Source organism: Candoia aspera, chromosome 1, assembly GCF_035149785.1.
Source record: "Candoia aspera isolate rCanAsp1 chromosome 1, rCanAsp1.hap2, whole genome shotgun sequence".
In the NCBI taxonomy this organism is placed as follows: domain Eukaryota; kingdom Metazoa; phylum Chordata; class Lepidosauria; order Squamata; family Boidae; genus Candoia; species Candoia aspera.
Window position 1 is genome coordinate 69,441,304 of NC_086153.1, and position 12,857 is coordinate 69,454,160.

At 35.9% G+C, this 12,857-nt stretch overlaps 1 protein-coding gene across 1 annotated transcript in view; it reads right to left on the reverse strand.

Moving 5' to 3' along the window:
• Nucleotides 1-12,857, reverse strand: part of SDCCAG8 (SHH signaling and ciliogenesis regulator SDCCAG8) — a 132,892-nt gene that overhangs the window by 94,079 nt on the left and 25,956 nt on the right. The window contains exons 9-10 of the mRNA XM_063306278.1: nt 12,663-12,801; nt 5,149-5,301 (exon numbers count right to left, since the gene is read on the reverse strand). Of these exons, the coding sequence (XP_063162348.1) occupies nt 5,149-5,301; nt 12,663-12,801 (292 nt within the window). The remainder of the gene's footprint in view (nt 1-5,148; nt 5,302-12,662; nt 12,802-12,857) is intronic.

Consider the following 12,857-nt stretch of genomic DNA (forward strand, 5'->3'; position numbering starts at 1 on the left):
TTATTATGCAACTAAATGAAAAACGAAAATTCCCCCATCTCACTCGTTTATTTTCATCTGTTAAAGTGAGAATAATAAACAAACAACTCAAAATTTACAAATAAACATTTCTGACATTTCAAACAAAAAATCAGTGACCAATATAGCCACCCTTCTTTGCAGTAACAGTCATAAGCCTTCCATTCATGGAGTCTGTCAGTTTCTTGATCTGTTGACGATCAACTTTTTGTGCAGCAGCAACCACAGCCTCCCAGACACTGTTCAGAGAGGTGTACTGTTTTCCTTCACCGTAAATCTCCCGTTTGAGAAGGGCCCACAAGTTCTCAATAGGGTTTAGGTCAGGTGAGGAAGAGGGCCATGTCATTATTCTTTCATCTTTGAGGCCTTTACTGGCTAGCCACGCAGTGGAGTACTTCGATGCATGTGATGGAGCATTGTCCTGCAGAAACATCACGTTCTTGAAAGATGCAGACTTTTTCCTGTACCACTGCTTGAAGAAAGTGTCTTCTAGAAACTGTCAGTAGGTTTGGGAGTTGATTTTCAGTCCATCTTCAACCCAAAAAGGTCCAACTAGCTCATCTTTAATCATACCAGCCCATTACAGTACCCCACCTCCACCTTGCTGGTGTCTGAGTCGAAGTGGAGCTCTGTGCCCGTTACTGATCCAGCCACAGGCCCATCCATCTGGTCCGTCAAGAGTCACTCTCATCTCATCAGTCCATGAAACCATTGAAACATCTGTCTTCAGATATTTCTCGGCCCAGTCTTGCTGTTTCAACTTATGTGTCTTGTTCAGTGGTGGTTGAGTTTCAGCCTTCCTTACCTTGGCCATGTCTCTGAGCACTGAACACCTTGTACTTCTGGGCACTCCAGGTAGGTTGCAGTTCTGGAATATGACAGCACTGGAGGATAATGGGTTCCTCGTAGCTTCACGTTTGATTCTTCTCAAATCTTTGGCAGTTAATTTGCGTCTTTTTTTCTCAACACGTTTCTTGCGACCCTGTTGACTATTTGCAACAAAACGTTTGATGGTTCTGTGGTCACACCCCAATATCTTAGCAATTTCAAGAGTGCTGCATCCCTCTGAAAGACTTTTTACAATTTTTGACTTTTCAGGGTCAGTCAAATCTCTTCTTTGGTCCATTTTGCCTGAGGAAAAGAAGCTGCCTAATAATTATGCACACCTTGATATAGGGTGTTGATCTCCTTAGGCCACACCCTCCCTCATTACACAAATACACATCACCTGATATGCTTATATCCAATAAGCATTCAGGTTTATACAGCTTGGAGGTGGAAAATATGCATAAAAATGATATGGTCAAAATACTCACTTGCCAAATAATTGTGCACACAGTGTATTACTATATTATTAATATTAATCAATAAAAGTGCTTACTAAGGTTTAACCCTCTTAATTTTACTATGAACCTGTTATAGTAGAGCTTAGTTATGTTGGCTCCTTGTTCACATGTATTTGGTGCCGTAAGTTTGCCTGATAACAGCCACAAAACCTTGGCTCAAGGGTTCCATGTTGTTCAAGACATGACATTCCAGCTGGGAAAAGTTAGCGGATTATCAGAACAATTTTTAAAATTTTTCTTTAATTAATACATATTAGGATTTGAAAGACAAAGACTAAAAGTGAAAACATCTTTAACTGGGGTAAAATGCATACAAACCCCCATTACATTAAAGATATTTGTTGTCCAGCAACAAGGTAGAAATTAAGTGTACAAAAATGCATATTAAAAGAAAAGTGCACATATACACACATAGAAACTCTAAATGTTTGGGCTGACTTAAACAGACCAGGGAAAGTGACATCAAGCTGTTGAAACCTCCATCTTTAACCAATTAAAGGCTTAAACATTTGACGCTGATTCATCTTATGGTTGTTGCCATCTTACAGGATTTTTTTGTATGGCAAGGGAAAAAACCACAGGTTAAATATAAGGTACTAAAAGATGCAAAGGATAGAGGAGGATTGGGTCTATCAGATTTGAAATTATTCTTTGCTGCCTGTTTAGTTTGGATGAAAGAGTGGTTGCTGTTAAGAAAGAGAAGGCTATTGGAGTCAGAAGGACATGATTTGAGATTTGGGTGGCATAGATATCAATGGCATGATAAAGCTAAGGTTAACGTAGAGTTCAAAAATCATGTCAGGTAGGCCATCCTTAGAGTATGGAATAAATATACAATTAGGTTCTGCCCGAAAACACCTTTGTGGCTTTCAGCACAAGAATAAAGACAAGGAACGATAAGTAAATATACATGGTTAACTTAACGTGATGTACTAGAATTCTTTCAAGTGGATTGTAAAATGAAAGCAAGATAAAATTTGACAACAGAAGGATAAACTGCCCAGAGTTTGAGGGGGAGATGGGCGGTGAATAAATTTATAAATAAATAAATAATATATATATACAGACACACACACACACACGAACGTCAATGGTTTTCTTATTTACAATCAGAAAGGTTTATCGGAAAGGTTTAAAGTCGATAAAAGATTTCATGGTTTTGAACAAAGAAAGACTGAATTTGAGATACATTTATGTACTAGTGACGGACAAGTTATTGCTAAAATGTACAAACTTCTGCTGAAATATGAGACAGAGGAAGAGCAAGTGAAAGAATGTATGATAAAATGGGATAAAAATTTTGGCTATAATATACAAACAGATCAATGGGAAAATACGTGGTTGAAAGGACTGAAATTTACATTATGTTCTAGCCTTAAAGAGAATTTCTGTAAAATGATATATTGTTGGTATTTGTCATGAAATACTTACGTTAAGTCAGAAGATTTTAAAGGTTAAAGTACAATTGAAACCAGAAGTCTTTCTTTTGGGACTAATGGACAGATAACTAGAAAAAAGTCATGGAACTTTGTTTTATATATGATAACTGCAGCGAGATTATTATGTGCTCAAAAGTGGAAAGGTTCAACACTACCCATAATGGAGGAATGGTTGGTGAAGATGATGGAACTTGCAGAGGTGGCTAAATTAATGTCCCTGATTAGAGAAAAGACAATCGCTATATTTATGGCTGACTGGAAACCCTTTATAAACTTTTTGCATGAAATGGAAAAAAAATGCACTTATGACTTGTGGTTTTGATGATTAGAAAAAAAGGGATAATACAAAAAAGTGAGTTTTTTGTAATCATAGAGTAAGTATATTTGCTGCAGAAAAAATCAGAAGCTTCTTCTTTCTATTTCTTTCTATTCTTCCTTACTGCACTTTTGTATTTTCCTTTTTTTTCTTTTCTTTCTTTCTTTGTTCTTTCTATTTTCCATTAGTTGGTGCTAGTTTTTATGTTTTCTTTAAAACTTTTAATAAAAAAAAATTAAAAAACCAAAAGGTTTGACTATTACTGTTTTTGTACCTCTGTACATAAGAAAGGAAAGAGAACTTTCTTTCTCAGCTGAATAAACCAAACAGATAATTAAATATGTAGGGCAAAATTGTGCGAACAGCCATTGTCCTGCAAGCATACACACTGGAAATGTTCAGTTTGATCAATCCAGAACTCTGCTGGGGGAAAAAGAAAATGCTAAAATACTGCCACCCCCTTAACAAAAGTTAAATTTTATCATCAGAGGAGTTTGTAATCTTTTTTTTTTCCTTTGGAAGGATATTTTTGTTGCACAATTAAGTGAACAAATAAATACAGCCAAGTTTCTTTCATTGAGTGGCAAATGTCAATTTTTTTTTCCTTTGTCCCAAGCCATCCAATAAACAATCCTGAATTGTTTCAATTCTTTGTCCAAAGCCCTATAATTACATTGAGACTATGATATCTTTCTTTCCTTAGCCAGTCTTTGGTTTATTTGCTACCTTTCTCAAATCTCAGCACTTTGATTTAGTTTAAGAAACTGACTCAAGTTATCTGATTACATGTAACTTGTTTACATGTTGGTTGTTTTTTATTTTTATAGAGTGGACATTTTATGTCTTTATTTTATGGGTAAACTGCTGTGATATGAACCATGGAGATAATTTTCCTTGATCATACCTAACACTATTTCCAATTTATCCTGGCACCTATTCCTCACTTGCCATCTTTCTCTGACTCACTTGATTTTCTCTGCCCAGAGAAATAATTTATTTCATATTAAGAATCTTTATCCATCAGTAAACCAACCACTGAGCCTAATGACATACTTTGTTATTGTAACTTTGCATCCAATTGGTTTTTCTCTCTGGATTTCTGTAAAAAACCAAACACATTATCCCTATGAACTTTTGGCACTGAGACTTTACTCTGGGTCAAATAAGGAAATGTCCACCAATGAGACAGTTATACTTCAGATTTCTGGTTAAAATAGTGACTTCAAATCAAGATTTGATCAACTGTTTGATTTTCATGCCCTTCATACTGGCTAAGCCTTCACTCAGTTGCTGTATCATCACTGCCAAACTCACCTTCTAAAATTCCTGTCTTGGCTGGTTCAAAATGAAGTGATTTGGACAATACTGATGAGCTCAAAGCATTTTGCTTCACATAAATTCTGCTTCTAAAACTAAAATTTTAAAAAGTAGCCTGTATGCAACAACAACTTTCAATTGTCATCAAGTAACCTAAACATGGTCATCATACTACCGCTCTTATGTATTGAGATAATCCTTAACATTTCTTCTATATCTATTTCTATAGAATAAAAATATTTCTATTTTTCTACTGTGCTATTTTCACTACACCTGAACTTTTTTTGCTGTTATGTAGCCATTAATGTTTCTCCAGTACTGTTTTCCTCCCCATATTCAGTAGATGCTATTTCCTTTCTATTGTTACAGGTTTTTTAAGCCAGAGGCAGACTTTAGAAATTAAAAAACAAAACAACACTCTGCACTTGAGGACTACAGGATGTGACAATGATGCCATGACATTATCAGAGAGAGAGAGGCTGGGATTTTCAGTATTTTTCCAGCTTTTTCCTAGCTGAGTGAAAAATATTTAAACACATAATTAAATAGCTCAAGTGTTTAGAGATTTTTTTCTATTTTTTCTTTTTTAGAGTTGCATACGTACACATTCTTTCTAACAAGAATTCATAAATGCAGCCCCTATTTAAAAAAACAAACAAACCAGAAACCTAAAGTGCTTATGCTCCAAAATACTTAAAAGAAAGAAAAATACCAGTGATGACAGGTTTTCTTTTTCTTTCTTCATTTCTTCACGAACCGCTTCTCGCTCTCCAGCTCTCTTATCTAGCTGAAGTGCTAACTCTTTTTCAAGGCGATCTCTCTGCCTCTCCATTTCACTTTTAAGCTGTTCACGCTGGACTAAAGCCTGGGGAGATGATGAAGACCACTGTAATATTTTATACATCCAAATTATATATTCTTTTAATATAAGGCAAGAATTAAATTTTAGGGAAAAATGAAATTAAAAAATAGACCACGTTAAGCATGCTCTTACTAGTATATAAGAATGCACATAGTATATAAATCTATGGGTATACTTAGATATTTAAAGTTTTCCACAAAACAATTTGTCACTCATATGTGGTTGTTGAAAGAATAGATTACGGTGACTTCCAAAGAACTTTAGATCAATGATAATGCTGGATATGTCTGTGCTGTATACTTATTAACATTTCACCGTAAGTATTCTGATTTCAAATTCTGAAGTATATGTCATGTGAAGAAAAATGAATAAAGAAACGGATGGGAATGTACTTATCTCATCTGATCTTTTCATCAAGCATACACTTTGTTCCAATCTGAGACCAGATTTATTAAAGTACTAAATTTAAATGTTATTTTCTTATGTGACATTAGCAAAGAAGTATTATTAGATAGGCAGTTATTTCCTGGTTCCTGTTTTGAAACATAAACAGCCTTAAAAGAAAGCAATTCTACTCTTGTTGTTTGACAGTAAAGTCTCCACAACATGCTGCTTTTATTCATCATTAGCTTGCCATTAAGAGACCTTACAGCCGTTATTTTTTATATTTTGATATTTCAAGACTTAATCTCTAGAAGTTTTTTTTTTAATGTTACTAACATATTTTCTAGACTTTTATCCCAGTTTTCCTCCAGGAACAAAAGGTGCCATACAAAGTACTCTTTCCTCTATTTTTTACCTACAACAGCCCTGTGAGGTAAGTTAAGGTGATAGAGAAAGAGTGTGGTGAAGTGACCCCATTTCCATGGCTGAGAGTGAATCTGAACCTCAGTCTCCTTAGTCCCAATCCAACACCTTAGCAAGTATGCCACACCAGTTTACAGATTGTATAGGTTCAGTGCAAGTCCTTAAACCGACACAGCCATGCACTAATTTTTCAATAATCACAACAGTCTATTTTATTTTTTTATTGATATTAAAACATGGAATTTGATAGGTAAGTTGATAAGTAAAAAATTCTCCATTTTAAAAATATATCTTTCTAAACATTTTTGTTCGTTGTTTTTAACCCTCTGTCCTCTACAGGTACTCATTGAAGATAAAATATTCTAGGCCTAATGATTCCAGTTTACACAGATATGCAGGCTCAACTCTGAAAAAGAAGGATACATGCACAGGCACACTGCTTACACAGATGCAGTGCTTACCTGAACAACTTTCTCTGCATGTGGCATCTTCAGCAATGAACATTTAATTCTAGGTGTTCACACAAACTATTTTGGAATGGTAGTTGACATTTGTTTTGGTTTTTGCTACGTTCTTGTTAAAATGAAGGGAATAATAAATATTATTTTATATAATATTTTAAAATACTACAAAACAAACCTTTGGTTTGCTACTAACAGACTACCTTGCCTACCCTCCTGAAATTACTGAGGTTAATCAATGATATAGTCATATCAATACTCCTGGAATTGAAGCTAGCTGCATTCTTTCAGAGCATATTTGAATTCCATTTGCACAATACAGTCTGGTCCATTGCAAAAATCATGTTTGATTCCAACACAAATTCCTTTCATCTAGATGCAATACACTAATTACACAGGAGATGGCACTGATGATCAAGGTAATAAATCAGCCTAATGCAAGAGATGTCTAAAGCCTTTTTAACTGTTCACATGGCACCCCAATTTCAGTGCATAAGCTATGAAAAATTAAAAGCATAACTCCCACTAAATTCTTGAGACTGAGGAGACAGGAAATTCACTTCTTCCAGACTGATGGCTCACTGGCAATCACAAGCAATGCAGCTATTCCAACTCTTCCTCTTTCTGAGAGTTTCTGTATTTAAAGAACAAACGCAAACAAAGCAGGGGAAGAAGGAAATCCCAATGGAAGAGAATGTATTCTCTGTAAAAATCTGTATTTGAAGCAGAGCAACTCTGTTTCCAGATTTCTTCTGAGGATGAACTATTACATTTACCTCAAATAGCAGTGAAACTGAAATCCAAATAAAAGTTTACTCAAAATTACTGATTTTTCTCCTTATTATCAAAAAACGTGAATGGGAAAGGGTGGGGGGAAAATGGCATTTCAGCATATCGTAGACATTGCTCATGCCATTCAAGTCAGTGGCTGTTACATAAGTTAATTGGTGCTATGTGAATAAATACCTGCAGTTATGGAACATTCTCCCCCCCAACCCAACTTATTTTCTACAAGTCCCTCAAGACCTGGCTATGTCATCTGGCCTGGGGGTCTCAGGGGACCACTGAAACCTTGAGGGGGCTCCCTTGCTGATCTAATCTCTTTAATGTTTTATGCTTTTTTAACATTTTAATTTGACCGCTTTCAATATGTTTGTTTTTGTATTTTTTGCTGTATGCTGCCCAGAGTCACTTCTTGTGAGATGGGCGGCCATATAAATTTGATAAATAAATAAATACATTTGTCTTAATTGTCTTCCAATCAGTTTTATTATAACCCCTGATTTTAGTGTTTTGAAAGACAGAAGAAAAGCTTCTCCTTGTCCATTTTCCCCATGCCTGGAATGATTTTATATACCTCAATCACGTCTTCCCCATTCACATTTTTTCCAAGCTAAATATCTCCCTGATCAAGTTTGGTTGCCCTTTTCTGCGCTTTTTCTAGTTCTACTATTTACTTCTTGAAGTGTAGCAACCAGAACCATACATTATACTTTAGATATGGATAAACCACACATTTTCATAACGGCATTACAATGTTTGTTTTTATTTAATTTATAATGCCACCCCCCCCAGTGACTTTTGGATAAAAAGAACATCTATTCTAAAAATGATGGAATATATAGGACCCACCACTAAATCTAACCCAAGGCCAGGGAAAAAGCCAAGTTTTCAAGATTCATAAACGGGGGCAGAGGAAATGGTGTTCCAGACTACAGGCATCATGACAAAGAGGCATGCTGCCTAGGTCCTGCCACATGACACTGCTTAATGGAGGGAACTTGGAGCATGCCAGCTCTGTTGAATCATGCAAGACGGACAGAAACTACAGCAGACAGTCCCTTAGATAACCAGGCAGTTTGTTGGCAGTTTTATTTTTACTCCTTTTCTTAATGATTCCTAGCACAGAATTTGCCTTTTCACAGTTGTGTTACAGTGAGTTGATACTATCATCATGTCCCAAGAACTTATTCCTGGTTAGTTACAGACAATCAGACTCTATCAGTATATATGTAAAGTTAGATTTTTTTACCCCACTGTACATCACTCTACATTTACTTAATGAAACGGCATTTGCCATTTGGATGACCATTCACCCAGTTGAAAGAGATATTTCTGGAATTCTTCATAATTACTTTTGGTAATTATTTCAACTTGAATAGTTTGGTTTCATCTGCAAAGTTAACCAGCATACTGCTTACTTTTAGTCAAGATTGCTTTTAAACAAAATTTAAAAAGCACTAGTTCCCAAAAGATCCTTGAAGGATTTCACTCCTTAGTTTCCTCCACTGAAAAAAACCTGCTCATTTATTCCTACTCTTTGCTTTCTGTTTTTAGCCAGCCAGCACCCATAAAAGGTCTTCTTGTGCTATGATTGCCAAATCTCCTCAAGTGCCTCTGATGAGAAATTTGGTTAAAGAAGTTTAGAAAATCCAAGTCATCTCCATTTAAGTGCCTGCTGAAACACTAAAGAACCTCTAGAACAGGCATGTCCAACCCACAGCCCTGAACAGCTAGTAACGCAGCCCCCACAAATTGTAAACTTTTGACATTATTTTGTAATTTTTTTCGTGACTTGATCGCATGGTACTCGATCACGGAATGCATAGGTAGAAACAATGGAACGCTGTGTAGGGGAGGGGGCAGTGCAGTGCTAACACCGCCGCCGCCCACTACACATACCAGCTTGTGGCAACTTGGTGTTATATGTAATATTTCAACCTACCTACACATGTTCTGTGATGACAGGCATTTATTGTTATTATTATTAAGTAGACATGTTAAGTTTTCTTATTTGATTATTAAACTTTGCTTTGTTTGCCTACCTAACAATTTACAATGGGCTTGTTGTGTTATTTCTTAAAAAATACATTATTCCTAAATAAATTTATTCCAGCATGGCTTCAACATCGTTTTAACAGAAAACAGAACCCAAAAAAGAAAAGAAAAAAAAAATCGCGGATGAAGGAAGAGTATTCAACAAAAAATGGACAGATGAGTACTTTTTTGTCGAGACAAATACTAAGGCACTGTGCTTAATTTGTAGGGAAAATGGGGGAGTGGGCGGTGATAGAAATTGGAATAAATAAATAAAATGTGTCCGTTTTCAAAGACTACAATTTGAAAAGGCATTATATGGAAAAACATGCTGCCTTATTCAAAGCATATCAAGGAATTTGTCGTAAAGACAAATTAACGGAACTGAAAATCAGTCTGTCGTCTCAACAATTCTTTTTTAAAAAATTCACAACTCAAAAGGACTCTATTATAAAAGCAAGTTATTTGGTAGCAAATCTGACTGCAAAAAAATCAAAACCATTTACCGATGGTGAGTTTATTAAGCAATGTACAGAAGCGTGGCAGCTATAATTTGTCCTGATAAAAAAAGCGATTTTTCTAAACTCAGTTTGTCTCACCAGACTATAGCCAGGCGAATTGAAGAAATGGGAAAATCTATCGAAAGAGGTTTAAAGAGTAAAGCTGCTAATTTCAAATGTTATGCTTTGGCAATGGATGAAAGTACTGATGCTACAGATACAGCTCCACTTGCCATTTTTATTAGAGGTATTGATAACGAATATAATGTCACCAAAGAAATGGCTTCTTTGGTGCCATTAAAAGACACAACTAAATCTCTTGATTTGTACGAAGCAGTAAAAATGACATTAAAGTGATTTTCTTTAACCACTGTCAACATGTCTGGTATATCTACTGATGGCACCCCGGCGATGGTTGGTAAAAGTGAGGGACTTATAAAATTGATAGAAGACGATGCAAGTGCCAATGGCAACTCACGTTTGATGAAGTATCACTGCATTCTACATCAAGAAAATTTATGCGCGAAAGCTTTAAAAATGGATAATGTCATGCAAATTGTCATCAAAGCAGTGAATTTCATAAGGGCCAAGGGTTTGAATCATCACCAATTCCAGGAGTTCCTTAAAAGTATGGATGCTGATTATGGGGACATCTTCTAGTTTTCTGAAGTACGGTGGCTAAGTCGGGGTAAAATGCTGAAAAGATTTTATGATCTGTGAAATGAAATCAAGTCGTTTATGGAATGAAAAAGAAAATTTGTGCCAGAACTTGAAGATGAAAAATGGCTCACAGATTTAGCATTTTTGGTGGATGTGACTGTTCATTTAAAGGAGTTAAACATGCATCTTCAAGGTGAAATCCAACTATCACTGCAGTATTTCAAACCATAACAGCGTTTGAAATGAAACTTAAAGTATAGCAAGCTCAAGTTATGGAAAATAATTTTATACATTTTAATATGTTGGCTAAACACAGGCCTGTGAACAGCGAGAAATATGTAGCCTTGCTTTTCGGTTTGATACAGGAATTTGAGAACAGGTTTCAAGATTTCTGGAAAAATCATCAATATTTTGGTATATTTTCCACTCCATTTTCAGTCGACATAACTATATTACCTCCGAATTTTCAAATGGAATGCATAGAGTTGCAATCATTCAACTCAAAGAAAAAATTGATCATATCTCTCTACTGGATTTTTATAGGACTCATCTTCCCAGAGAAAAATATCCCTCGCTTCACAATCATGCCTTATTCACGACATCGCTTTTTGGCAGCATGTACATTTGGATTAACTGTTTTCAAGGATGAAGCACACAAAGAGTACAATTAGAATTAAAATTTCTGATGAGCACCTCGAGAACTCACTGAGAATTGCAACCACTTTCATCGAACCAGACACTGATGCATTAGTTTCACAAAAACAAGGTCAAATATCCCACTAGTTTTATGTTGCCCTTTTAAAAAAAAATTATAATAAAAATATTTTAAAAAATGAAGTTTTATTACTTATATACATTAACTATATTATATATTTTCTGTGTGGCCCAAGACAATTCCTCTTCACTCAATGTGGCCCAGGGAAGCCGAAAGGTTGGTGTATTGCATAGTTCTATGTTTGCAACAGCAGTGGAGAAGGAGAGGAGAAAGGTAAATTTCAGGGGAGCTGGATGTCAGGTTGTTAGGCAGCCATGGCACCACTAAGACTGACAAGGTCGTGGGGAGCCCTTTGAAGTGTGGGGTGACACTTTGACACTTTGCAGTAAACAGCCAGGTATGCAAATTGCAAAGCCTGCAGGCAATATAACCAGGAAACTGCGCTGAACACTTCAGCACCTCAGACAGATCAAAGCGCACTATGATCAATACAAAGGATTCGACCTGGGAAGAGAGGCGTGGGAAGAAAGGTGGGGGCTGAAAGTCCCACTGATTTAAACCCTTGATTGTGTGGGCTTTCCTCACTCAAAACTTTAACGTGTACCAGGTTTTTTGCTATAATAAATATTCCTTCATATTTCTACGTGACTTGCGTAAGGGATACTGATTTATCAGCTACAGAATCGGGTCGTTACAGTTGGATACCCATGCTCTAGAAGGTTCATATAGCACAATTCATGCTGCTTTAACTTCAGCAAAGCTTGTTCCTCTAAATGTTTAGTGGGGGTTTTTTCTTCTTCGATTACAGTTTCCATTAATTTGCCTACAACAGATATTGAACTGGTCAGTCTATCATTTGCCAGATTATGCCTCCCCTAAGGACCCCCATAAAATAATGCTGAAGTTTGATACCAAAATGGTCAAATTTCAGTCATGCAATTTTGGAGAAAAAAAACCCCAAGTTTAAACAAGGTGGATTCCAAAGTCTCTGGAAAATGACTACTGATAGCCTAATACATTTTGGAATAATTCTTTTGTCAAAGCTTTTCTGCATACGCTGAAAATCATGAGTTAATTTAGCCAGTGTAAGGAGAAAAACCTCAGTGCTTTTGACAAACAGAAACTTCATCTGATATGCATTAGGTGGCCTATAAACATTTTGAGGTACTACTGAGTCTATTTCCTGTGTTTTTGTTTGCCCTCCCCCTTTTAGTCTGCAGTCATCATTAAAGATATTAATGGATTAAATCAGAGTCCATTACATTTAGCATTCAAGGCCTAAAGTAGCCAGCTAGATGCCTCTCAAAACCACACAAACAAGGCATTATTTTCAACCTCCTTTTGAAGGTAGAAGATACAATTTCAGATACCTAAACTATTTTGTGAGTGTTTGCACAATTTTACCTTAGTTCTTTCCAAATTAGCTTCTTCAGTCATGTGTACTGCTTGTTTTACTTGTTCATAAGCACTGCATTCCCTCTGTTGCATTTCATTTAAGTTTATTCTCATTGTAGAAAGTGCTGTCATTAACTCATCTCTCTCTCTTAAAAAATGAGAAAGTAAAAAAATATCAATAGATAGGTAAGAGGCACTTCATCA